General features: G+C 40.5%; 1 protein-coding gene across 3 annotated transcripts in view; it reads left to right on the top strand.

The window, feature by feature from the left end:
* The window catches only part of rgs3a (regulator of G protein signaling 3a), a 127,102-nt gene that overhangs the window by 39,331 nt on the left and 60,931 nt on the right, over nucleotides 1–26,840 (top strand). Inside the window, exons 10-17 of one of the 3 annotated variants that reach the window (XM_068706284.1) lie at nucleotides 4,675–4,756; nucleotides 5,671–5,776; nucleotides 6,447–6,879; nucleotides 8,832–8,871; nucleotides 9,233–9,588; nucleotides 10,762–10,839; nucleotides 14,601–14,712; nucleotides 18,440–18,483. In XM_068706284.1, the coding sequence (XP_068562385.1) occupies nucleotides 4,675–4,756; nucleotides 5,671–5,776; nucleotides 6,447–6,879; nucleotides 8,832–8,871; nucleotides 9,233–9,588; nucleotides 10,762–10,839; nucleotides 14,601–14,712; nucleotides 18,440–18,483 (1,251 nt within the window). Of the gene's footprint in view, nucleotides 1–4,674; nucleotides 4,757–5,670; nucleotides 5,777–6,446; nucleotides 6,880–8,831; nucleotides 8,872–9,232; nucleotides 9,589–10,410; nucleotides 10,511–10,761; nucleotides 10,840–14,600; nucleotides 14,713–18,439; nucleotides 18,484–21,948; nucleotides 22,087–26,840 lie in introns of those variants that run through there. The other 2 variants (XM_068706285.1, XM_068706287.1) reach the window with 2 other exon arrangements.

The raw sequence follows: 26,840 nt of genomic DNA on the forward strand, positions 1-26,840 counted from the left end.
AGTTCAAGTCCAATGTTTTAAGTTTACAGACCCCGACCTGCCCAACCACTCCCATAAAACTCCTGCCTTTTGTTCCTGTCTCACTTGTGCCACCTACATTAGTCACTGTAGTGTATATTTGCAAAAGACTAAGAGAGCTCTAGCACCTCTCACAGCTTCATAGTGTGGACTCAGGAAGCATACTGGCCTTATCGGGGGCAGACACACAAAGCTGTCCTGGCTGTGGGGTGGCGAGGTATGCGTTAGTGCATGAGCATGCGTGTGTATGTGTGAGGAGGGGTGGGGGGGGGGGGGAGGCACTTCCTCCCATTCTTCTGCTGCTGAAGAGTTCCCATGAGCGCCCCTGCCAGGAGCTACAGTGTGGCCTGAGCAGGCCGGGCCAGAGCCAGTTTCGCCTACTTGACGCCGCTACACACTCTCACACAGCTGATCTCAGGGGCTACTGCAACGGCTACCCTTCACGCCACAGAGCAAGAGGCTGGACAGTGTGTTAGGGGGTAGCCGAGAGAGAAGGAAGAGAAGAGAGCGAAGAAAAGTCGAAGGACAGAAGAAGAAGGAAGGATTGCACTGAAGTTTTAAAATTGCCAAGAGGAAGGAGGAAGAAGAAGTTGTGGATGAAATGACAGACTCATAAAAACTTGCCTCCAGGAATGTGCGTTGATGACTGGAGTCATTACTAAGGAACCTTGAATGGATAACAGTGCAGCTGGAGGTCAGTCGCAGAGTGACGCCAATTTTGCAGAAAGGACCGTTACCAAGAAAATTGATTCCAGGCTTGTTTGCGGGAAGGGGCCAGTTTGGCTGACAAAAGTCTCCAAGGACAACGCTTTGTTAAACTTGACAGATTCCTGTCTGTTTTCCAGCAAGGTGAGACACGATATTATTATCTAGACTCACAACTCAACTGGACTGTCACCTGGAAAACCCCTACATTCTGAACACCGCGAGACTGAAGCCACCCCGGCCACTCTTTGGGCAGCCTGTCACTGCTGAGATGATTCACAACACGCTTAAGTCCACCCAGCCGTCGGAGCGCAGCCCCAGGAGCACACACTCGGCCGCACAGAGGAAGCTGTGGAGGTACTCGGGCTGCAGAAGGGCCAGCCAGGTGGAAAGTCACCGTCACAGTGTGTGTGTGCTCGCTGCGGACCTGAACAACGGAGACGGGGGAAGAGAAGGAGGCATGGTGCACACCATCCACGGGCTGTGCCACCTCTGCATCGGGTGTAGGCTGCCTCAGGTGTGTGTGTGTGTGTGTGTGTGTGTGTGTGTGTGTGTGTGTGTGTGTGTGTGTGTGTGTGTGTGTGTGTGTGTGTGTGTGTGTGTGTGTGTGTGTGTGTGTGTTACAGAGAATGAGGCGAGTGATGAGGAGAGAGGTGCTTCTGGTGTTTATTGTCAAGAGAGACTGGGGGAATGAAGCAAAGTTCGACAGTTGCAATCTCTAATCAGCATTTTTAAAAATGAATTTGCAAAAGATGAATTAAATTCCATAATTAATAAAGCCGCAACTCTGTAGTCAGCTGTCAAACTGCAAACAAATAATGAGGTAATATCTTTTTCACATGATCAAATCCTGATATTTTGCAATTACTGTAATAAAAAAAAAACAGCAACACTTTTAATTGCATGTGGAAAACACCCGGAAACGAATAATTGTCTGTAAAGTATGTGTGTGAGGGGAGAACGAGGTTTGTCTCCTCTGCATTATTCATTGTTCACAAAGTGAGAGAAGAATAGCAGGAGTGGATGAGAGGAAAAGAATATTTGCTATGATATGAACTGATGCCACTCTCCTTACATAAGCCAATTTGTGTACATCTGAATTTCTCGTTAGAACAATCAGGAAATCTAATTTAATAAAAACACAATATATATATAAAAAAACTTTTTTAATACACATGTATTTCGAAGATACTACAACAATGGAGCATGACACCTGAGTCATATTTGTGTGGACGATGTACTGACCTAGTCTTTCAACATAAGCACCCAGATAACATCGCCTAACCAAATTTGTGGTGTGTGTGGGTGGTAGATTTAATTTCGTTTATGCAGACGTCTCTGCAGCTAAATGTTACCTCTGCTGCACTGTGGGAAAGCAGACACAGCATGCCATCGAATTATCAGATCAACAGAAGCTGGCAGGATTTCTGCTCCCAGCGTCATGCAGTCATGTCTGAAAGGATGCTGGAGCACTGGGGCACCAATGTAAAAATCTGTCTCACATGCGTGAACACATACTGTTCAGTCATGGGCGACGGGGTTTTTCTCCTTTGGGTACATCAAAATTCATTACAAGCAACTTAAAAATCTTACGTTTTAGTCTAGTCAGTCCTCCCACAGCCCATTTGATTGAATTATTAATTCATCAATAAACCCTTCTCATACAACTTAAATATTTTATGCACACGGGGAACTTTTCCCATTAATTTATCATCATTCATTTTCAGTAATACCGCTTGTGATTGATGCACTGAAAAAGAAATACTCACTTTAAAGAACATTCATGCTGATTTCTTGCGTTATTCCAAGGCTAGTCTCTCTTTTCTCTTCCAGTTTGAAAATAATTCCCCTGCTTTCATTCAGAAGTGGAAAAGAGGCATGAGACTGTGTCTCCCAGGCGGACCATAGGAGTCCAAGTGGTTGGACTCCACTATGCTTACAAATTTAATTAACGCTGTAAAGGCTCCGGAGTTCGGATGAATTGGTCTAAATTAGGCACCTCTGAGAGTTCCCTTAAAAGGACACAATGTCTGAAACAGCTTTTGATAAAGACAGACAGACGTAGATAGATAAACCGATAAAGGCGTGAATAATCCATGTCTCTCTCGCTTCTGTTAATTCTGAGTCACAGTCTTTGCTTTTCAATGTTTTCTCCCACATATTAGATTTCAAGCTCATCTTTCAAAATGTTCCGTAATTCCAGTGAAATAATTTTTTTCCATACCATCTGGTCTTTTATTTGTCTTTGTCATCTGCTCTGTCACAAGTCCCACTGCCCTCTTTTACCAATGTGTAAATATCTTTTATCTGTTCTATCCCTGTTAGTCATCTCTTCATCTGTCGTCACTTACACTCAGTTTCTCAGTTTTTGTATATTTCATTCTTTCCTTTCCATATTTCTGTCACACTGCTTGGCTCAAGGGTGATTAGGTTATTTCTGTCCGTCTTTATAAAAAAAATTACACACAGCGCAGGGCATCAATCTTAGCATATATAACACGGTTGATCAAGTTTCAGACATGTCAAGGAGGATACATGCGATCAAAAACAGATGACAGTCCTAGTTGCTTTGATACAACAGGTAACAAAGTCAACTGTGTCCTTTGGAGATGGACTGAAGCAGAGAGACATTCGAGGGACTGAAGGGTAGGGAAATACGGTAGAGCAATTGTGGCCCCAAACGGTGTGACACAGGGCGCAGAAAATCATTGGACTATAAGAAACCTCAATCGTACCCGACATTTTAGGGTCATCACAAGCTTCAGGCCCCTGAATAATCACCATATTTCTGGAAGTCGCTGCATCTTGCTTACGGGTAGACTGTAATTTAGCAGCATGTATTTGTTCCTTTGCTTGAGAAATGAAGAGAAAATTAGCGTTGGGGGTTGGTGTGTGTGTGTGTGTGTGTGTGTGTGTGTGTGTGTGTGTGTGTGTGTGTGTGTGTGTGTGTGTGTGTGTGTGTGTGTGTGTGTGTGTGTGTTTGGGCCCATGGTTGTCAGCAGATGAGGTGGAAAGTGAGATGTTTTGGATGGAACTTTATTGACTTTGGCTCAGGCTTTCGGTCAAAGGTACTGCACTGAATGTTTGTCGATGCAAGGTCAAAGAGAAAGAGAGACAATGGGATCCATCAGTATTGTCTCTGTCTGTGCGTGTGGACCTGGTGTGTATATATATATATATAGTTACAGCATTTGGACAGAGATAATGTTTTTAGAAAGGCTTTACGATCCTTACTCTATGTAAAGCTGTTTACTTATATTAAAAAAATAATCTGACACTGGAATATAAACTCATGAAAAACAACCTCATGACTGATCACATTTCACTTATGTTTCATATACACAATTACTTGCTGTATGTATTTGTGGTGTTTTGGCTTTGTAAAACATATTCCTAATCTTGGTGGGAGTAACGTTTTATAAATAACAGTTTAGATCTACTCTTTTCAGTTAGTATCAGTTGCACTAAGAGAAGCGGATGCAGAACTAACCTTTGCACACACATAATAATGATTGTGTCCATGACAAAAAAGTATGTTCTAAATGGTTGTGAGATGTGTGTTTTTGTGCAAGAGAGACTTTGTGTTTGTTTTCACAGCATAATTTGTGTTATTTTTTTGCACCAACTATACACTATTATAAAGTATAGGTATAAATAAATGGGCAATGTGCTTTCGGTAGATTCAGTATATTACCCAACTGCTGGACAAAGAACGTCTTTCCTCCATCTCTTGGAGTTGTTTTTCCCACTAAAGCAGCTAATTGGGTTCACCAGGAAACTGCTGTCAAGACAGTTTTAATAGGAAGTCGAAGCAATCTACTTAATCGTCCTGTAGGAAGGAAGTTGAGTATTTTGCCAGCATGCTACTTTTTGTTCCTCAGGTAGTGGGGGAGAGACACAGAGGTCCTAGCTTCCTATCACAAAATGAATGTGTGTGTGTGTGTTCTGCAGGTGACCATCCTTCGAGGAAAGGATGGATATGGCTTCACCATCTGCTCGGATTCCCCTGTGAGGGTGCAGGGTGTTGATCCAGGTACGTCTTTGCATGCATGTGTCTCTGTGAGTGAAACTCAACTTTCCAATGAGAGGTTGTTGTTTAAAATTGTATGTCCTTCCTGTTCTGCTCTGTCATTGGGCCGAAACTGCTTAAAGGCGGGACAATCTTTCTTTCTTTTTTACTCGGCTTTTCTCATTGCAACTTGGAAGCGTTCAAAGTTACTTTGCCAAAGTGGATTGGATTGTAATTCTGTGATGTTTTTTATTTTCACTCCCAGGACTGCCAACAGTAGATTTATAGTTTAAATATTAGTTCTGATATGAACGTTGTTTAAGACTGCACACTGTTATACGACTTATGGTGTCAAAGCCGGTGGCGGGACTGCTTTTTAAATCAGAAATTATTGATTTCTTTCCCCCCTGTATTCTCAATTAAAGGCACTACACTATGTAAGCAATATATGGTAATGGCTTATATTACTGTAAAGGTTGCTTTCATTTCACATCGATTGACCTGAATTTGGCATCTCATGTACATTTCACGTCACCTTTGGCCGATTCATTTCTATATTTCACTGGCACAGCTTTAAGAGTTACCATTAGCATTGGCTCAGTCAGCAGGACTTAATAGGGAGCCTGTCTGTCAAATGGAGTCAAGCCCCCCGTGTAAGCAGGCGTCCAAGATGTTGAATCTTGAGCTAATTACAGCGTTACTGTTCCTGCTAGAGATGAGAGGGAATGCCAACTGAATTTCACCTCTGAAAACAACAGAGCATCTTAATACCAGATAACTCATTTATTGTTTGATCTGTACAGTATAGCTCGCCATTCTGTCGCTACAACACTGAAGGAGGAAGCTTAATACACAAAGAAGCTATGGCCCTGGATAGTACGAATGGCATTTGAAAGTGTGTACTGATCTGAACTTTTTCTGTCTCTTCACTCTGGCAGGGGGTCCAGCAGATCAGGCAGGTCTGCAGCAGCTGGACACTCTCCTGCAGCTAAATGGTCAGCCAGTGGAGCAGTGGAAATGTGTGGATTTAGCCCATGCTATCAGGTACTTAGTTCAACATGCCAGAAGATTGTGGGCTGATGTAGTCCAACATATTGGAGAATCCTTTTCACAGGCTTATTCAGATCTCGGGACCACTGATTTGGATTGATTATTTGATGGAATGATTCATTTTCGGAGTAAAATTTGCTATCATGATTAACCTTACAGATCAATCTGAGCTATTCTGATATGAAGGACTGCCTGAACAAGACCTGCAGTGTAAATAGATTGTTCATTTTAAAGGTTGAGATTGTAACTGAATTCTTAATGGTTGCAGGCAATCAGTGAGTTACTGTACAATCAGACGTTGTGACGTCAGGGATTTCTCAGGAGTCAACAAAATAATCTTAGTTATATTGTAATATTGTTAGTGTTTGATATCCCTTTCTTTCCTTTCTGAGTTTCCCCATATCTACTTTTATGACTTTTATGACTTCATTTTGAATAACATAATAGATTTACAAAGACTTTGCTCAGTTCTTTTGATTTTATTACATTCTTATATCATAGACTTGCAAATACAATAATTCAAATATCTGGAAAATATTCTACGTTTTTACTTCTACTTCACAGAAGTTATTTACAGATACATATACAGCTGATATATTTGAAGTTTCAGAAAAAAAAAAATACTATATACTTATACACTCATTATTTTTCTTTCTCATTGTAGAAACAGTGCAAATGAAATCATACTGGTGGTGTGGCGCACAGGCCCTTCAGCTAAACCTAATTTCGAGGGCCTCATCCATCGGCCCTCCTACAAGCCGTCCGCCTCAAACTATGATGCACCCTCACCCCCCACCCGCCGGCGTGCACCAGATGTTGGAACCAGCAAAACCCCCCCAGCTGTGCCGCCTCTCCCAGCCCACCACCGTGCCACCGCCACCCGCAGGCTGCTGGTCAACGGCTCCGAAGCTGGAAATAGCAGTGGCTTAGGCTCAGGGACCCTGAGGTGGGGGGCCCAGGGAGGGTCGGCCGAGGAGCTGGACGGGAAACCGCGCCACCTCCACCACCCTCACACTGCCACACTGAAGGGTACCAGGGTGAAGGCATCCAACGGGGACAACTACATCATCCTGGCCCCCATCAACCCCGGAAGCCAGGTACCGCAGGCTGGTGGTGGACTGCATCTTCATCATCTTCTTCGTCCTCCCCATCCTCACCACGGTCATATGGTGGCTCATCCTAGATATGTCTCCTTACCTTTCATCCCTGGTGCTGATAGATAGAAGGACTGTATATACAGTATGTCTGGGCCATTGGGGTTACTGCCGTCTCACTGATTTGTGCTTTGACACATGTTCTGAACACACTGCGTGCATTTCATACAGGTCAGTGTAATGTAGATATGGGGTAATAGACTGACAAGCAGGAGCAGACCATAACATACAATATTATATGTAGCTGTAAATATATCGTATGCCTGTATTATGTGAAGCTTTGGCAATATCTTTTTCATTTCATTCTACCAGAAAAGTAGGTATTAGGTTCATATTAGGAAAACAATGCATTTGTATTTGACATAATTTATCCTCCAGATATCATATAGAATATATAAATCATCTATGTGCCCTGAATTATACATCAGTATTTCATTAACGAATAGCTTAAGCATTTAAGAAAGCGCACGGTCAACAAAACAAGCACTCGATGAAAATTCACTCTTGCAATTGTGGTCCGTTTCACAATGTGCAGTTTCAGTATAACATGCACGTACATGCAAAGTATGACATGTATATGGCATTTTATACTGCATGTACTTATTTTTTTCCATCCAGGGAAGCCATGTAAATGAGGTAAAAGCTTTTGATCATAAAAACAAAATAAAGCAAACTCATTAAATCAAAAAGACTGAACTGAATTCCTCAGCTAACAAAACTAGTAACAATATGATACTAACCCATTAACCATAACAAACATGTTGAACCAAAAGATTTAAGATGTGTATGAGACTCTCTCCCTGCAGCAGTGCGATCTATATTCAGCCCACTGTGTCTAAATAGTTGCCTCCAAAACATTTCTCACCAACTCAATCGGTTTTCTTTCATATGTAGAATTGATAGTAAAGTTGAATTGTTAATGTTAAATGGTTAAATTGTCTTTCTCTGTGTCGGATTGTGAGTAAGTCTGTCTATAGCTTGGAGCTGTGTGTGTTGTTTATGTGTATGTGTGCCTCATGTGTGTGTGTGTGTCCCATCTTCATCTGTGAATGCTTCTCAGGTTTAGGTTCAGTTATTGTAGTGCATGGCAAAAGAAAGTGTGTAAGCAGTCCCAAAAATACGATGAGATTGATTGATAGAAGACGTAGATTCATAGAAATCAAAGAAAAAACGAAAGTGAAAGAGTGTAGAGTCGTCTGGTAAGCCTCTGGAAATAGATTAGAGGTACATGCCAACATAATGAACAAACGGTCCCCTTCAAACAGCCAACACTAACATCCCAAACAAAATAAGAGGCAGGGATTTGATGAGATTTTGTGGTGGCCATCACAGGCTAATGGGCCATGCCGACACAAAAGTGTAGTTTGCAGAAATAAGAGCTTGGATTCCCCACACTACAGAAATATTTCTCATGTGAAGCAGAAAAGCAAGCTATTGATGTTTTAAACAGTTTGTGACCTAACTGACCTACTGTATTAATCCGTCCAACATGTGATGCGGTGTCAGCTTTCTATCTTTACTCTCTGTTGATTGTAATTTGTTATGACACGTAGAAACCATCACTGCTTCGCTGAGTCCGGTGCAATTCAAAGGGCTCAGCTGAGTCCTAGACACTAAACTCAGTCTCATGTCTCAAAGAAACTTTATTACAGTAAGGATATGCAGTATGTCTTGTGGCAGCCCTTCCTGTCCGGATATCCAGATAGCATAGCTTAGAAATTTAAGATCAGAATTATATTAGAATTATTGGTATACTTAGTATCAATTTAGCAATAAAACAATGACACGGTGTCATATGTCATTGTTGACTTTATTCCATTCTAGATGTAGTTTAGATGTCAGTTTTCAATGTGCTGAAAGCTCGTTTAATATTAATGTAATTATTCTGCTTTCAGATCTTGAGGCCTGTTTACCAAGACAACCAGGGAACTTTAGGTAAGACCTGTACATGTTCGTACTCGCACAGCGGTTAGTTAAAGGCCACAGTGAACTCTGTGAGGGCTTTTTCACAATGAGCTAGCAGTGGACCAGCTGCAGCCGCTCTTAAACTTTTAAACTAAGTTTAAAAAGTTCTGGCTCCATCTTCCAACTGCCAATCGGATATTAGAGTGCTATCTATCTTCTCATCTAACTTTCTGTGAGAAAGCGAATCAGCGCCCCAAAATGTCAAACTATTTAATATCTCTGTGAGCTTAATTAAAATGATGAATTCTGACACTCCACGAGCAGCTCCAGAAATTATATGTAACCTGTGTCTTTACACTCACCTGCTTCACAATCTTCTTTTTTCCCACAGGTGCCAGGTTATATCCCACACGGCAGGCCTCTGGATCGCAGCCCCAGGGTGGTGGCGGTGGTGGTGGGGGTGCGTTTTCTGGAGGTATGAGCGGCGGCGGTGGTGGAGGTGGAGGAGGAGGAGGAGGAGGTGGGGGTCTCTCCAGCCGCACTGGCTTCCTACGCCGGTCTAACAACTCCAAGACGACAAAGACGGCGTCCACCTCCACTAATGCCGGTGTACCCAACTACCAACAGCAGAATGCCAACTTTGCCAATTACCAGAACTGTACCATTGTCCGCTCACACACTCCACATGGCAACTACGGATATGTCAAAGTGGCACCCAAGATCCTTATCTTCCCCATCTTCGTTCAGGTAAGCCAGTTTTGGACAGAGCCAGGCTAGCTGTTTCCCAGGTGACCTGTTTAACACTTGAACTGCAGACATACAGTTCAAGTGTTTAGCAGTGTCAAGTGTTGAGTCAAACAGGGGGAATCCATATATAATGGTGCAAGAGATGGAATTATTTAAAAAAATGATGGTTTTCCCCAGCACATTTAGGTGTAAAGGAAATAGACCTTTGAGGTTTGCAGTCATTGCAGACGTTGACCTTTCTGTTTGAGCATCTTTGGAGTTCCTGTCTTTCGGCTACATCACTTGTCAGTCTGTCTGTGGTTATTTTCTAAACTTATCTTTTAGACACAGCACAAACAAATGAAGACCTGTGTCGATCTAATGAAAGGGCTTGTTTAGTTTGTATTTATTTTCTGTTATGATGCCGATGATTATCATTCTTCATGGTATGATGTTTGGAAGTACTGTTTGTATTTTTCTAAAGGTGGAAAGCAGAAGCGAGTTATGCTAAGACATGAGTCATTGCAAAATAAAATGCCGTTATTTCTGCATATGTACATGCAGTATACAGTTCTATTTTTGGTTCTTTAAGCTTTAATCTTTACAGGGACTGTGGTAGTACTTCCTGTTAATTCATATAGAAGTGTGCAACCCCGACCCTTCTTCACACAGTATGCAATTGTTACACACACACACACACACACACACACACACACACACATACACATTGAATTGGCCCACCCTGGACTTGAGAGGAAGTTCCCTCCTCCTACGTTGCCGCAGTTCATTTGAAGTGTCTTGTCATACTCGGATCAGACGTATCGCCTCACAGTCACAGCTCGCTTTCTGTGTTCATAGAATCAGTTTCAGTTGTGTTTGTCACAGTAAAAAGAAGGTTTATTGTTGAGCAGATCGTTTGGATTTGGGAGCTAAAATGGATTCGGTACTGCAACCTTGTGTTTTATTTTACTGATCTATAACAATCACTATACTATAGTCTTGATTTTCATAAATGCCTAAAATATATTCAGAATTTTGACAATGACACTTAAGGTAATAATACAAGTAATATGTGCTGGTGGTAATTGATACGTATTTGCTTAAAGATATCAACAATTGATGAATGAGCCTCAAAATGATGTCCAAAGACTTTGTTTCCTAATCTGTCTGTGTAATTTTATGGTCTGTGTTCAGCCTCTTGACCTGTGCAGCCGATCTCTCATCCTATCCGAGGAGATGATACTACATGAGAGCAAGCACCAGTCTCTCAAGGTAAGTGGCATCAGTGCATTAATGATGTCAATGTACAGGATGTGTTTATCTTTGTCTATGCGTGTGATGTGAGAACATGCATGGATAGTCATTTTATTACATATTAAACATTTCTGTCTGTTTGCTTGGTGTTTGCTTTGCATAGAAAGCCCCCACCCTGTGGCTCTGACTTCAATTTACTATTCTGCACAGGAATTTCAGTTTTTGACTAAAGAACATCCAACACTATGCAAGATATGATCGAAAACTTATTTAAGGAAAACCCAAAAGCTACAAAATGGTACGAGGCAGAATTGGATTTTGTTGATCTGAGGAAACACAAAATGCCATTTTCTCCCTCCTCCTTCGAGGAGTTCTATAATTTGATTGATACAGAATCAATCCTCTCCAGTCTCTTCAGATTGCAGCTGACAAACAGACCAGTGGCAAACATTTTGTTGCTTTGTCACAACCAGTTATGTAGTTTGTTTATAGGGCCAAACTCAAAGTGATGGCCCATTGCCCCAATATGCATCTCAAGTCAAAATGTGTGTGTTTTACAGTTATATATGTATATGGAAAGGGGAAACGAGTATCGAGCAGCATCCTGAAGGGAGGAATGAGAGGAGATGTTACAAGACTTTGTAACTCCTCTGAACTGTCAGACCCTTACGAGTTGAGTAAAATAAATAATTGATTAAAGAGGAGAGTGCCAAAGATCTGACTGAGGGAGAAATGATGTTTTATGTATGAAAGAAACTCTCTCAGTATATATTAAAGATCCTTACACAATATATTAAACTCACCTTACAATGATATTTTGCACTATGAAGGTATCTACAAGTAAGTAATCAAGAGGACTGAAGAAATAGAATTTTAAGAGAAAGAGGTTTATTCTGTAACTTTAAGTACTTTAATGCTATAGGTGTCAGTAAAAAAGTAGGTTTAGTGGGCTTTTAGGGTTGAACGTGCACATTTGTTCTTCAAAGAGACTATTTAGGTCTGTAAATGTATTCTTACCTAATTAATGATAAAATAAACCTGTCTGTTAGCCACGTTCACTTAGAAAAGCTGACTGTAACTCATAAGTTAACATTACACACTGTCAGTTACCTTAATCTATATTTGCAATACCTTGATGAACATAAAAGTACATTTTCCCAAAAAGAAAAACTTGACACAGGTGAAGTTTTTACATTTTGGCAGAGGAATTAATCACAACCAAATAATAGACATCACCAGATGTAACCGCCTGCAAATGATAACTCTGGATGAATGGCAGGTGGATGCATTTCTGAAATTTAAGGTTTGGGAGTCTGTGTTTCAAATAAGGGCATCCTGTCTGACATATTATTATGATGCTTTTCAGAAGAAACATTTCTTTGCGCATTTGGAAATAGAGAAATCGGAGGAAAGAGGAATATTTTTATCACATTAAGCTCTTGCAGCAGTTCTTTAATTTGCCCTGTCAGGTAATCTTTGCTGTGCAGTGAAGTGACTGCTGACATTGAAGGTAATCTGGCCTCTCTCTCTGGGGTCAGTCATTAAACAAATATTTAACAGCCAGTGTTTGTCAGGAGGGAGTTTCTCTCCACTACTTCATACTGGCTGTTTTTAATGATCAGTCAGTGTTGTTCCAGCTTTTACTCTTTACTCACCAGAGTTTTTTTTAAAGTCTGCCCGGGTAGAAAACACACAAGCTCTATTGTTCACTCAAACATTATAATATCTGAACAGAAATAATGAGCACAGAATTGCACTAATTTGATTTAACACAAAGTGACATTTGGACAAAATGGATATTTAGTGGATTAATTATTAGGAATTTTTCACTTTGTCGTTTGGTCATAACAGTTTTAAGTGGATTCATGAATTCTTAATACGTAAAAAAACATGTCCTGGTAGACATTTATTGATATTAACATAGTTATCTAGTTATGGAGTAATTATGCAAGTAATTAAATCAGATTATAAAGTTTATTACTTCTTTTAATCCTTCTACCATACTGTATAGCACACATTTGTGGTTTATTAGCCTGCTATCAAATTTCTGTTTAATACTAACTTCTAAAAAAATATATATATATTTAAACTACAGAGAAAGCTATTGCTATCTTGCCAGTTTCGATTTAACAGTGGATAAGGATAACACAGGATATTGGGGACAGGATACATACTGTATAGTAATTATGTTGTGTTTATTAATCTCCATCAAACAAAGTTGTTTGTGCAACCGTTTATGCGCATTTTTACCTATGTATTGTTGTCTGTATGCATGTAAAGTATGTGTGTGCTTCTCTGTCTACAAACTCTTTGCTGCTTACCTCTCATTAGCTCTGGCCTTGTTCTTTACTCTTACTTGCATCCTCTTCCACCCACTCAAATCTACACACACACACACACACACACACACACACACACACACACACACACACACACACACACACACACACACACACACACACACACACACACACACACTCTAACCACATACTGGCTACATCTGAAATACCTTCTCTGCTATCTCACCCTTCAGAGGAAGCCACCAAAGCAAAAACATTGTCTTGAAGCTGTGTCCAGCTACATTAATTACACTGCATGCCTGTTATGTGCCATGAAAGCACAAACTTTCAGAAGCTGCTTTTATGCATACATCTAGGCTCTTTGCTTTTCTCTGCTTTTTCATCTACTTATTTGTCTTTATTCTTCATGCTTTGTTCTTACTTACTTTTCATGTATATGCTTCACTGGCATGAATTTTCTCACTTAACTACTGCAGAATCATAAAATCATGGGCTTTCATGACGCGTTGCAAAACTCTTAGTCAAAAGTAACTATCTGGAGTTTCTGAGTGAGGAGTTTGGGAGTGTGCATGTAATTAGGAGGAGGCTGCAGTTCTGCCTCTTCTGCGCACACTGATAGCAGTTCCTCACAGCGAGACGTCCTTCCATATGAGCAATGAACAACAAGCAATCATTATTCTTGGACTATGAAGGGGACACTCAGGGATACATCGAAGGAGAATAGTGTCTTCATTTTGAAGGAAGTGTGGGAAGATACACTATCACCAATGATCAAAATTCAAGTTTTATTATGCAATAGCTAGCTGTTGTAACATAATGAAGTAAGCCAAAAGAGTATTGCAATTACAGTACAATGGGCTGACTATGCTGTTTCACAGTAATATTGTTTAAAAAGTCATTGAATGCCTGAAGCAAATAACATAGCAGACATGTATAATAATACCCTATTCTGCAGACACTGGGTCATATTACAGACATGTCTGTAAATCTAACACTGATGCAAGAATATGCATGTTTATTACTTTGATAGAATAGTATAAGTAAAGCAAAAATAGTACAAGCATCCAAACTAAGCGGCTGAATTTAATAAAAACATATAATTTGATTTCAATTTATGTTCAGGCAGCTATTGCATTTTTGAATAGTGGGTGAAACTGAGGTTAATGAATAAGTCAGTTCACTTCATAGTATAGGATCAACACTCAATAGGCTGAAAAGCGAGATGTAGCTAGATGTATATGGCCATAATTGTGTAAGTGTGAACTGCACTTCCTGTGCAAGGACATAAGGTGTGGGGAAAAGTTTTGGTATGGGTGAGAATTTTTAAGTGTTAGGTGGAGCGTGTGCATCTCACTGGATTGATGTGTGTTTTTGACATGTGATTACTTTGCGGTGTAACATCCTGGTGAGACCATGTGGGTGTTAAATTCAGTATATTTCTCTTTTTTTCCTTCTATCCATGCCCCTCGTATCTTGTAGGTGACAGTGTTTGTCTACAGCGATCTGATGCTGGTGACACGAGAAGATGAGCCAGGCAGGTGTAATGTCCTTCAGAGTCCCTTGTTCCTCCGGCAGCTGAGGCTCCAGGACGGTATGTACGCTTAAACACAACAAACTGTGGAAAATTCTGTTATTTTTAGATGTCATAGATGTTGATTATAAATTCCTGTTACCACACATTTCTTTAAAGTCCAAAAACAACAAGACATGGACCAAACTTGCATTATATACTGTATCTCCAAACAATCCTATCTGTTACCATGGTAAACCACGTTTGCCGAATAAAAACGGGAAATGCAACACCCAAACACACAGATTGCACAAGTAGAAATAAACACACAGTACTATGATTACAGTGATATTTTCAGTTGAGCTTAACTAGAGGATATTTAGGGAAAGGCCGCCCCAAGTTCCTGTTGCTTTGTCTTTATATTTCACCTCTTTGTAAACAACCATCTCCTCCAGCAATATAGAGAGAATAGCTTGGCCATCAGGGCCACACAGAGCCGGGGCAAGTCAAATAAATAGGGCTCGCTGTATATCTGTGTTTAGAGTGATGGGCGGAGACAGGCTTGGGCCAGGGCCACATGAGGAAGGGTACACTTAGACCCATAATGCTGATAATTGGTAAGGGTAAGAAACGATCTGCTCCAGCTGACTGTCATATTGTGTGTCAGGTCAGTTAATTCTTTGGCTGAGCAAGATATACTGTATATCACAAAAGAAGTTAGAAATGTGTGGTGCAAGAGTGTCAGAAGCTGAGTGAAAGTAAACGGGATTTAACAGTAGGGTAGAAGTGTCAGGCTAATGGGATTGATTTAGCAGAATAACAGCTGTTGAAAGGGTGTTGTTGAGAGGAGATTGTCTGTTCTGTCCCCCAGAATAAAGACTTATGCTGACTAATGGCAGCGTAGTGTTCAGAGCCAGTGTGAGGTGTAGGGGGAGGCAGCTGTGGCTCTCAGATCACTAATTGGAAATTAAGGTATCAAATCAATCAATCAATCAATCAATCAATCAATCAATCAATCAATCAATCAAAATATCCACTGCCTGTAGCTCACTGGTGTTTTTGCTTAAAATTGTGTGGGAATTCTGTTTTAATTTTGGCATCTGATTTTGATTTAAATTTAGTCTTTTGATGTATAACAGCTTTACTAAAATGTGTCTATTCTGTATGTGTAGTGGGCAATGTGTCTTCTTTGGATGCATTTAGTTCATAAACTTGTTACTTTTTCCCTCCAAGAATCTTTAGTATCAGCTAAAGTTACTGACAGAGACATCATGTTGCTGCAATGTAAGCTGCTGCTCATTAGTACAACAGGTTAAGCAGCTTAATCAACTTCTGTCACTAGAAAGCCTTGTTTTGGATGGCGAAGCTCTTTTTTTAAATTCAGGAGCATACAATGTGGGATTCCACCGATGCATGCAGATCTTTAGATACAATTGTATTAAACATTCAAACATTAAAATTTCACATTATTGTCTAGTTTTTATTTGTTGATGAAAATGTAAATATCTTTTGTAAAGGTTTTGGCATCCTAGGTTTTTTTTTTCAAAGGTTATTTTGTTTATGAATATTTTTCCAATTTTCCAACACTTCAGGAATTTTTCTTCATATGTCTAAATCTATATTTACATAGTTCCAAAGTACACTTTTTTGTCAAAGTTCTGCATATATTAATTGTAAGCATATCTGCTGAGTCAGACTATTTTGCCTAATTAGAATCAACAGAAATGTCAAACACTAAATTTGGTAATTACTTGCAGTTATGCAACAGGAATATATATAAAAAGACTTTCCCTGTGCAGTCAACACAGAGAAGAACATCCAATGAACAGTTAGGCACAAGCGTTTCCAAATTTCAAATAAAGCTTCCTGACAGAGTGGCCTGAGCTTCTCTGCCCTCCCCTCAGACATCGCTGGTCTCCTCTGGGCCACTTCTGACCTCCACCCTTCACCCAAACAATTGGAGAGCACCAGGGAGGGGATTCAGTAGGGTTTCTGTGTGTGTGTGTGTGTGTGTATGTGTGTGTGTTTTATGAGAGGACACACACATCTCCACCCTGCTGCCTGTCATTGTTATTTTGCTTCGGCAGCGTCACTCAGGAAAGAGGCGCCGGGGGATTGTGTTTGTTTCAGCAAGGGTGTGTTTGATGTGTGTGTGTGTGTGTGTGTGTGTGTGTGTGTGTGTGTGTGTGTGTGTGTGTGTGCGCGCATGTAATGACACAGTATGAGTTCAATTCAGGAGCTTTCCTGTGTTCCTGTCACCCCGATACTAGGCTGAGAAGCGTGGGAAACATTGAGAGTATTAAACACACATAAAACCAAAACGACAATGTGACAAGCCTAATAAGAAGACGTCTTCCACCAGGCCACCATGACCTTATCAAGCCTTCTGTCAGCTGCTGCACCGTAGTTACAGGACAGTTACAACTGTGATGCTAAATGTTGAATTGGTGGAGAGATCAATCGATTAACTACAGTGCAAGTTGCTTTTTCCTACTTTTTGGGGTATTGTCCAACAGTGGGACAGGAAATGAGTCTGAGTGACAGAGGTTTACTGAAATGACTACACCGTTGACACATCAGTAGGCCACTGCTATCAGAAAATACTTACAGTTGAGATTACAGCTTTTCAGAACAACTATGTATTTTTGAAACGGTTGAGAATAGTACTATCCTTATTTCAAACTAAAAACACACAGTACGATGCTGTATGACAGCACTCTGCTGGATTTTTTAACAGAAAGACATCCAACAGTGACCTCTGCTGACGATTACAGAAAGAAACACATTTTTCTGTTCAGCTGCGTAAGATTACAGACGTTCACAAAAAGCAGCATCAGAGGTGCCTGTGGAGGCTGCCATCTGCTGTCTAATTCAGAGTGAAGAGGTCGAGACTTGAGACCATAAGGAGCGTGATAAACACATCTGAAGAGGCACGGGTTCTTCAATGTGTGCATGTGCACCACATGGTTAAAGACATATAAGATGCTCTATTTTGAATTGTAATATATGTAAATATATTTGTACAAACTAGATTGGTTTTGTTGTTAAATGAACCATAACGGGAGGATTCAATTCAGTTAGTAATTTGCTCTTTCTTGCACAACTATATATCAACTAACACATGATGATTGAATGGTTATTGTGCTTTTCCCTATCAGACTTTCAGGGAAGCAAACTTAATTACAAATTATATATTGATGAGTATTATTAAAGACCCAGAAAAGGTATTTTCTAAATCAGCTTCTTAATGTGGGTGGTGGAGTTTATACAGATACTGTAGGCAGATACTCTTTTCTTCCAACGTAAGATAGAAGGCAGGCTCGGGGAAAAGGAGGGCTGTAGGTTTAAATGGATGATCCTTCTCAGAGATATTTAATCATTTTTAATCTCACCCATGGGCAAAGCCACTCCTCAGTGTGATATTCAGTGTCATTTAGAATGTTAGCTTGTGTGTACACTGACTTGAAATGAAATAGTTAACATCACCACGACACATTGTTGTACGATTGTGTGTGTGTGTGTGGGTATGTCTGTGTGTGTGTGTGTGTGTGTGTTTGTCTTGGAGGGGGAAGGGGGATCACTCGATTAAAACCATTTATCTTGACTCCCGACCCACAGGCTTGTCTCGCAGAGCACTACTTCAGTGAATTATGGGTGGACGCCTATAGGGCCGACCTAAAGTAAAAGCCGTCCATCAATAAAAGTATTTTTGGCAAAATCATCATCGGAAATCAAAACATGCTGCTTTATGTACAAGAAGGAAGTGAGTGAAAATGAAAGTCTTAAAGTGTTTGTTTTCTGTTTACAGATTATGCTGAAGAACTGAGATTCTACCTTATCCACATGACCGAGGTAAGAGAAAGGCTTGTGTGTGTTTGTGTGTGTGTTTGGAAGAAAAAGCGGGTCTAATGTGAGCAGCCTATTTCGTCTGTGAGCCGGAGGGGCAATCGACTCTAGTGGAAATCACATTAAAGGAAGGACACGAGGATTAGCGGAAAGCTCTAATGAAAATGTCTTTTCTCTGTGTGTCTTTCTCAGATCTGACTCTGTCACGCACACTCCATGTATTTGTTTATGATATTTATGAATAATAATCACAACAGAGAAATGCTGAAACACATTCTGCAAAGATTTTTGATCTCATTTTGAAAATACATTCAGGTATAAAATAATCCTCAATGTAAATAAGGCTGTGGAATATAATTGGCCAAAGGATAGTAGAAATAATGATCACCCTTTCACACGTCTCTGGCTGTCATTTTAAGATGAAAGGGATTAGGCACAATAATTACTATTTCATTGCTGTCTTCACCAGTTATTCATCACTAACTGAAATGTCCCTTTAATTTCGAACGTTTCTATTGTTACAGCTGTATCAAAAATATATGGCCACAACTGAACTATAGTGGTATTAAAACATGAAATTTACCAAGATTTAGTTTGTGAATATGAATAACTTCATGAATAACTGCAGATTCTTTCAGTTGCAAAATTCACAATTACAACGTGGTGAATTTCTTACTTTGGTGCAGCTCCTACTTAATTAGTTTTAAAATCACCCAAGATACCACTGGCTGTCTTCCCAGTAGCCAATGCAGTGTTTAGACAGTAGTTTAAAAAAAAATGATTAAAATGAGTCTGCCAGAGCAGGATGGTGTGTTATCTGACAGATACTCAGATAGGATTTATTGGTTTAGAGACAGTTTGGCTGTTTTCCAGTCTTGAAGTTTCCTTTTGTCCTGGCAGCACTGCTGCAGGTAATGAGTATGTTTAGCAGGTGATGGTAGTTGTTCGTCCTCCTCCCATCTCTTCAGCTGCCCCTCCCTTTCCACTGCTGCTCTCCGTACCCATTTGATTGCGTTTGGTATTTATTTTAGATACTGCTCCATTAAAATTAATGTCCGTATTGGCATTGATACCAATCCTTTGGATTGGCCCGGTACACCCTTAAGTCCTGTCTATAACCTAACATATAATACTTGACAATGAAAGCTATAACCATGAACTGTACAACGCCCAACTCAAATTACATTTGTTGTATTAATACTTCTTGTGAATCTGTTCAACTTGGCTCATCCAATTCTGCCGCAACATATAGAGCAAGGCAATCTTTTTTTTTTTTTTTTGGCCTATTGAAAACCATTTTATGAAATTGGAGCTTACTGAAACTGAAGATTGAATGTCTGGATAGCTAAAGATGCTCTTTTTTATCCATCCGACCACTGTGACTCAACTGCAATTTGTTGCAACTGCAAATGTCTGCACATATGGATAATCTTTTCACTGAGCAAATATAAACCCCAATCCCTCCTGCTGCACACACACACACACACACACACACACACACACACACACACACACACACATTGTCACACTACTTTATTCTTTGAAATGTGCTGCATAACCTCATTAGCAGCTTATGAATCTTTTAAAGGGCCTTTTTTTCAGAAATTCCAGAAAGAATGAGAGGCGCCTGGTATCTGTCCCGCCAGGCTGGGAAAGGGGAAGGAAAAGGCTCCAATATTATTCAATCTATCCAATTAGGCAGCATATATAAATAGAAACTCTTACGTAAGACAGCAAATGAGAGAATGGGGGAGAGTTTGAGTGAGTTAAAGGCAGATTTGGGATTTTATCCGACACAACACAAGAAAAGGTCTGCTAGAATGGTTGCATTCAGCTCGAGTTGAGTTGTCTTCGGTGCAGTAGCTTTTATAGGTTATATATATATATATATATATATATATTATATATTTCTTAATGTTGTACGTTTTCATAATGAATTGTTTATATTGTATAATTGTTATTTTTGTTTGCTCTGGGAAGCTCTATGTGTCATGTAGCTTGAAAGATGTCACGTAAATGTCACGCACTATACGATATAAATAATTCTCTCATTGGCAGATCACACTGATAGCAGGAGGGACAGTTTGACACCTTTAGGCTTGACAAAACCTATTGGTTCTCTAGCAGAACAAGTCAGCTGTGGCAGCCTCGCAAGGATGCTCCCAAAATACCAAACTAGTGCAGCATATACTGTCGAGAACAGACAAGATAGACAGAGCAACAGCAAATAGAGTGTGTGTGTGTGTTTGTTTCCAGTTAAGATTTACTTGGCTCAGCCTCATTCCTCTTTCCATCCTGACAGATGCCCCCCACACACATAGACACAATGTGGAGCCATCTATTATATTTGATACACCTGTCAGCAGTTAATTTCATACCTCGGGGAGCAAACGGTAGCCACAACGAAACGCTGCATGCAGCTCACTCGTATTGTCTCTCACTGGTACTGTAAGAGATGCTTCTCTTCTCTATGTAACTCGGGTATATACTCAAAGTTAGTGTGACCAGCTGCCAAACTGCTGTAGTGCTCATTTATCTTTAAGGGATGACAGAGTCTTTACAGAGTAGTTGACCTTCTGGTTCTGCTGGTAGGACGAGCGGAGAGAGGGATGAAAGAGAAAGAGAGAGGAAAAAAAGCAGTCAAGATGCAGGCATGTTTTAAGTGTTTGAGTGATCCTGACCCTCTCCGCTGCTGTGTGTGTGTGTGTGTGTGTGTGTGTGTGTGTGTTTACAGAAATGGGAAATGTGTGTTATGTGATGGACTAATTGAATTGCTCTTTCCGGCCAGTCTGTGCAAAGGTCACACACACACACACACAAATAGAGAGAGAGAGAGATTTAGTGCGCCGCTTTATAACTCGCTGCTCATTTTTAGTTAAACATTGCATTTGGGTGGAATACTTCCATCCCCATTACTTTTAATAGATACACTGTTACTGCCTTGCCACAAATAGAACAACCTTTTATTCATCATGCAACAGCCTTCTCCACTAGATCTACTCATTTTAGGGAAGCATTGTATCTCCTACGTCATGTCTCATCATGTCAGTTTATTCAGGATTTTCTGCTGTCCCCTGTGTTTATTTTGAAAGAGATGCGCATCTTGGAAATTGTCTCTTTGCGCAGGGAATTTTGTGGAGTGAAGGACGAAGTGAAGGACGAAAAGCTCTCCTTGTTTCTCCTCAGGTTGGGATGCTGTCACAGTCCGCTCCCCTCCTTTTTGTCTACTCCTGCCTTTCTCCTCCATCACTGGAGGTCATGCTATTTTAGGACTTGCTCAAAACGGAACTGATCTAACCCAGATTTACATGTGTGCGTGTGTGTGTGTGTGTTGGGGGGGGTGCAATTGTGTTTCTAGAAAGTCGCGGGTGTGCGTGTGTAAGTGTGTCAGTGACGCAGGAAGAGAGGAAGCAAGAAAGCGTTGTGTAGGTAAACGTAAAACACAGACAGCAAGGAGAGAGACACTGTGTGAGATTATTGAGCAGCGGAGTGCATCAAGGTCAGCGCAGAGTCGTCATGGGCAACTTGGCGGACCGGGTCGGGCCTAAGAAAAGGTTCGTTAGGGAGGCGAACTCTCTTCAGAAGCACCTGCTGTCTGACTGCGGAGATGTAAGTCTTACAGATTGATGATTCGGCTCCCGGTGAATTCGCCGGTTTAGAGAAGGAGATTTGTATTGTTCTCACTGTGAAGCTGCAGGAAGCAATAGGAACAGAAATCATAGCGTCATTTTTGTAGCTTGATAGAGAATAAAAAAACATATTGCAAGCATTGGGAAAGTGTTATTAAGAAGGAGATGACTTATGGTCGCCACTGTCTCTGAATATACAGTTGTACGATTAGCTTATATGTCAGACTTAATAAATGTGTACATTTTTCAGTGGCACCGAGGTGACCATGATGACTATGATTTTTCCAGAGTGACCTTTTATCTTATGTTCTACTGTGCTAGTGCAGACGTTAGACTGTACCGGAAACGTGCTGAATTCATGTGGTTCTGATCATGGGTTGCTGATACGTGTAAAGTTTCCAGTGAAAGCTGAGAATTCCATTAGTTGCCTGTTCACTCATTCACCACGATTCCCCTTAATTGTCACTGTAGCCATTAGACACAATGCAGTTATCAGTAATCAGTAATTATCATAAGATCACGAATAATCTCCACTCGCTAAAGCACAGCGATAACAATGACTTAAACTACTTTCCTCATTTGACCGTAGGTTTACATTATATATCAGATTTGTACTTCTTCATCGGTCAGTTGTTCCAAACAATTCTCCTGCAACACTCCTGAACCATGCACGCACCTAATATTTAAAAGAGGGTTTGCAATAATTGATTTTTTGTATGAATCATCTTTTATGCACTTGAAACAACGTAGAGAATGTGGTGATTGAGAAGAGATGAGATACTGCCAAACTGGGTGAAATCACAGCGTGACGGCTTGCGTGAAGGAACAGCAAGGATCTGTGATCAGGCTAACGCAGCACAGTGGTGTGGTGTGCATACAAATAGTCGTTTATTTCAAGAGGTCTGTATAATAAAATGTCACAGCGCTCTTGGTTGCGTAGGCTGACGTTTGTTGAAGCAGTAAATGATGGCGCAATTTTGATTTGATCACTTTAAGTGAAGATTCACTGTTGATGCTTTTTCTAGGACTCGCAAGACATCGTCAACATATCTATAAGAATTTACATATATATGTGTTTGTTAAATCTGTGCGTCTAGGGCGCAGTATGCCTTTTTATGCATCTCTGTATGGAGTTTCTCCCTGCTTTCAGGCACATCATTGACTGCATGACTTACTGGGTGTCACTTGCAGTCTTAAGGCAGGGTGTGAATGATATGCACCCAGGGGCTTTTGTCAGCATAATACACACTTTATGGTAGCCATCCATAACATGGCCGTGTCAGGAACAGTCACTCGGGGGTCCGATTGAACCGAGATGGACCCTCTTCATTCCAGTTGGCCCAGAACTTAAAGTGTACTTTGCTTTTTGTCTGATTTGATATGCTAGCACGGATTGGCCAGGACTGCAGCGACAGTGGCTATACATCTAAATATCGTCACTTAATGACCTCCATCTTCGCGACATGATTGCATTAAGATCTACGACCACCAACAACTTACCCAGCAGTGAAAGATTTAGTGATGAGATAATTCTCCTGAGCTGCACTAAAGTGTGGTTTACCTCCCTGTTCCATCAAGTGCAGGGCACATGGTAACCGTCATCTGAATTATTCAATTACTTTCATGTGGAAGTGTGCCTAAGTCATTTCTAAATGAATAATTGATCTTAAATTGTCAGGTATGTATTTACTAACAGTATTTAACAATGTTTAACAATACAAGGTGAAGTCATAGCAAATAGGCAACCATTAAACTCATATGATGACCACGGATACGTATATCCCCAGTCAAACAAACTATGTGCACTTTACATTAAAAGGTCATGACTAAAAAAAACAAAAAAAAAAACATGCAAAACTACTGCTACTACTAAAAATAGAAGACTGAGTAAACTTTTTGAAAACAGTACATGACTTCAGAAAACCTCTTAGTCCTGTCATGTGCTTATCATCCTCCCCGGTGGCTATAGGAAGTACCAGGGGCCAAGGACTCCAGTTTACATGCTCTTTTCATGGCTACTTTGTCCGGGCAAACCACAGAAGAGCTTTGAGCTGCAAACCAGGGAAACAAACTAGAAATAGATGAAAGAGTGTGGGAAAGCCACTGAGTTGAGAGACATTCCGTTCTTTGTGGAACATAAATCATGCATTTTGTTTGCGTGTGTGTGGTGCAATTTATTGACAGTTAGTGGCTTTATTAAGGGTTACCTTTGAGACAACATATAAGAGCACATTCCTCAGCAGTACAGGGACAAGAGGTCAAAACCTAAACCTTGTTTTTTAACATGTTTTGCTTAAATTTGCACTATATCGCTCATTGTGTCCACCTCCAGTGTGAAGAACCACACTCAAACCCAGCCATTTCCTTCTGATTATATAAACTCCCAGGTTTAGGAATGACAGTCATGAGACAGTCATGCATGGGTATCACACTTGACCTCCATTACCCAGACCTCTACAGACCTTCTGATGTCGTCAGATGTATGAATGGGAACCTTGTCTGTACAAAATGTTGTGCCTGTCCATGTAGTAGATTTTGAGATATTTCACAGCAAAAGAGAAAACTTTGACCTGCTGGTGGCACTACAGGAAAGGTCATACCAAAGTCATAAGGAGACATTTGGGCGGCATGTAAATTGTTACCTAATTTCATGGCACAACCTCATGGTGGTGTTCGTGAAAAAAGATCACCAAAATCAGTAGGCGTCTTCCATCCTCTTGGGACCATGAATGTGTACAAAATGTCATGGTAATCCATCGATTAGATGATGAGGTATTTCACTCTGTACTTGAATGGTGGACCAATCATTCCCAGAGCTATGGCGCTAGCACGGTAACAAAGTGATCAGGAAGCTGTGGCTCAGCGGGTCGTCCACTTAATACAAGCTTGGCAGTCAGAGCCCCGGCTCCCACTATCTGGATGTTTAAGAGTCCTTGAACCCACATGTTTTACAGTTGCCCATTGCTCCTGAAAAAGGCTTTGGATGGGTTAAATACAGAGGTCAAATTTCATGTATGTATATGCAGTTTTTAAGAAATTAAAAAAGACCACAGGAGAATTTTTTATTTTTTTTTTGGAAATGATATATGATATAACTTTGAGTGGCCTCTATTCTACCAAAAGTCAGCTAGCTGCTTAAGCATCATTAGCTCTTGTTTACATGCCACTTAATTGGAAGCCATGAACCCATTAAATGCTACAGTTACAAAGCCTCAATGCTTAGACGTGAAAGCCTATAGCCCACAGAATGGACAGAGAAGGGCTCTGTCTTCCTCTTTCACCTATTTTACGGCCTTATAGATTAGCATTGGCAGATTGAGGCTATGTGTACTCGTTTTAGTGCACTCGTCTTCACTTTACACTGAGAGGATTACACTTATTCTTCTTTTTCTCATTTTCTTGCCGTGAACTTTTGAAACTGTTTGTTTACAATCTACTTTTACAAGTAAGTCATATGTGCCTCAAATGTGTAAACTCAAAACATTGACATCTGAACCTAAATAAACTGCATCCCAAAAAACTGAATTAATTTAATCTCGGCAAAGGGTGTAAACAACAAAATGAGATAGCTAAAGCTGAGACTGAGTTGGAGTTTGGATAAGGGCTGAGAAGATCTGGGGCAGGAGGGTAAGCTGGGACGGTGGGAGGGGTTTGTAGCCAATGGCTGTGCTTTACAAGCACTTTGTTTCATCTCTGCTAGTTGTGCTAGTGCAAGCATTCCACACAAATTATGATGACCTGAAAACAAATCAACTATCAACATATCTCGGTTGTTATCGGGTTTGGATATGCTGCAAAAAAAGATCTGAAAATACCCATGAAATGATCCATGTTAATGCGATAATTCTGCATTTGGGAAAATATGTGTATCACTTTCTTGCCAAGAGTTAGATGAAAATATTGATACCACTCTTCTTAGGCTAAATATATAGCTACAGCCAGCAGCGGATTAGCTTATCTTAGCATAAAGTCCACAGGTAAGAAAAAAACAACAACCTCTGAAGCATTTTATTAGCATGTGACATCTTGCTTGTTTAGTCCTTACAAAAAACAAAGCGCCAAGTTATATTATGCACTGGAATATTCTCTGGCGGGAGCAGTGACTATCTTGAGTCTCTGCTGATTGCCTGGCAGCATCATGACGATCACTCTAGGAAGTCCTCGCTCACTCCAAGAAATACTGTGGTATGTAACTGCTTCAAGTCTTTGCGCTAAGTTAAACTAATGAGCTGGTAACTGCTTCATATTTAGCACACAGTGTTATCTGTCTTCTTGTCTAACCATCCGTATGAAAACAAATACGTGTATTTCCAAAAGCATCAAAGTTGTAAAAAAATGCATAATATATACAGTATGTGATCTTTTTCCACATGAGATAAAAACACTAGGATTAGGTCTTTAATACCAGGCAGTGTGAAAAAATGATACCTGCATGTCCATTTATTAGTATTAGGTACATTAGCTGTCACTGAAAGCATGCTAACCTGTACTGAGGCAGCTTAGGTGAGCTGCGTTGACAGCAGACCAATGACACACTGAAAGCTCCTCTGCCAGATGGCTCAGGGGGAGGGCTTCAACCAGGGAGCACTTTAATCAATCTGATTAAGGGGAAATGCGGCCTGTATTTTTAGCCACTCCATGGCAGGCCAGTGGCCATTCATTGAATTTTGTTTCATTAGCTCTCATGTTTATCTCTTGGGTGGGTGGATTTATAAACAGGGATGAACTAAGGTA

The sequence above is a fragment of the Cebidichthys violaceus genome, unplaced genomic scaffold, assembly GCF_023349555.1.
Source record: "Cebidichthys violaceus isolate CVI_PGR_0920_01 unplaced genomic scaffold, fCebVio1.0.p SCAF_12, whole genome shotgun sequence".
Lineage (NCBI taxonomy): Eukaryota > Metazoa > Chordata > Actinopteri > Perciformes > Stichaeidae > Cebidichthys > Cebidichthys violaceus.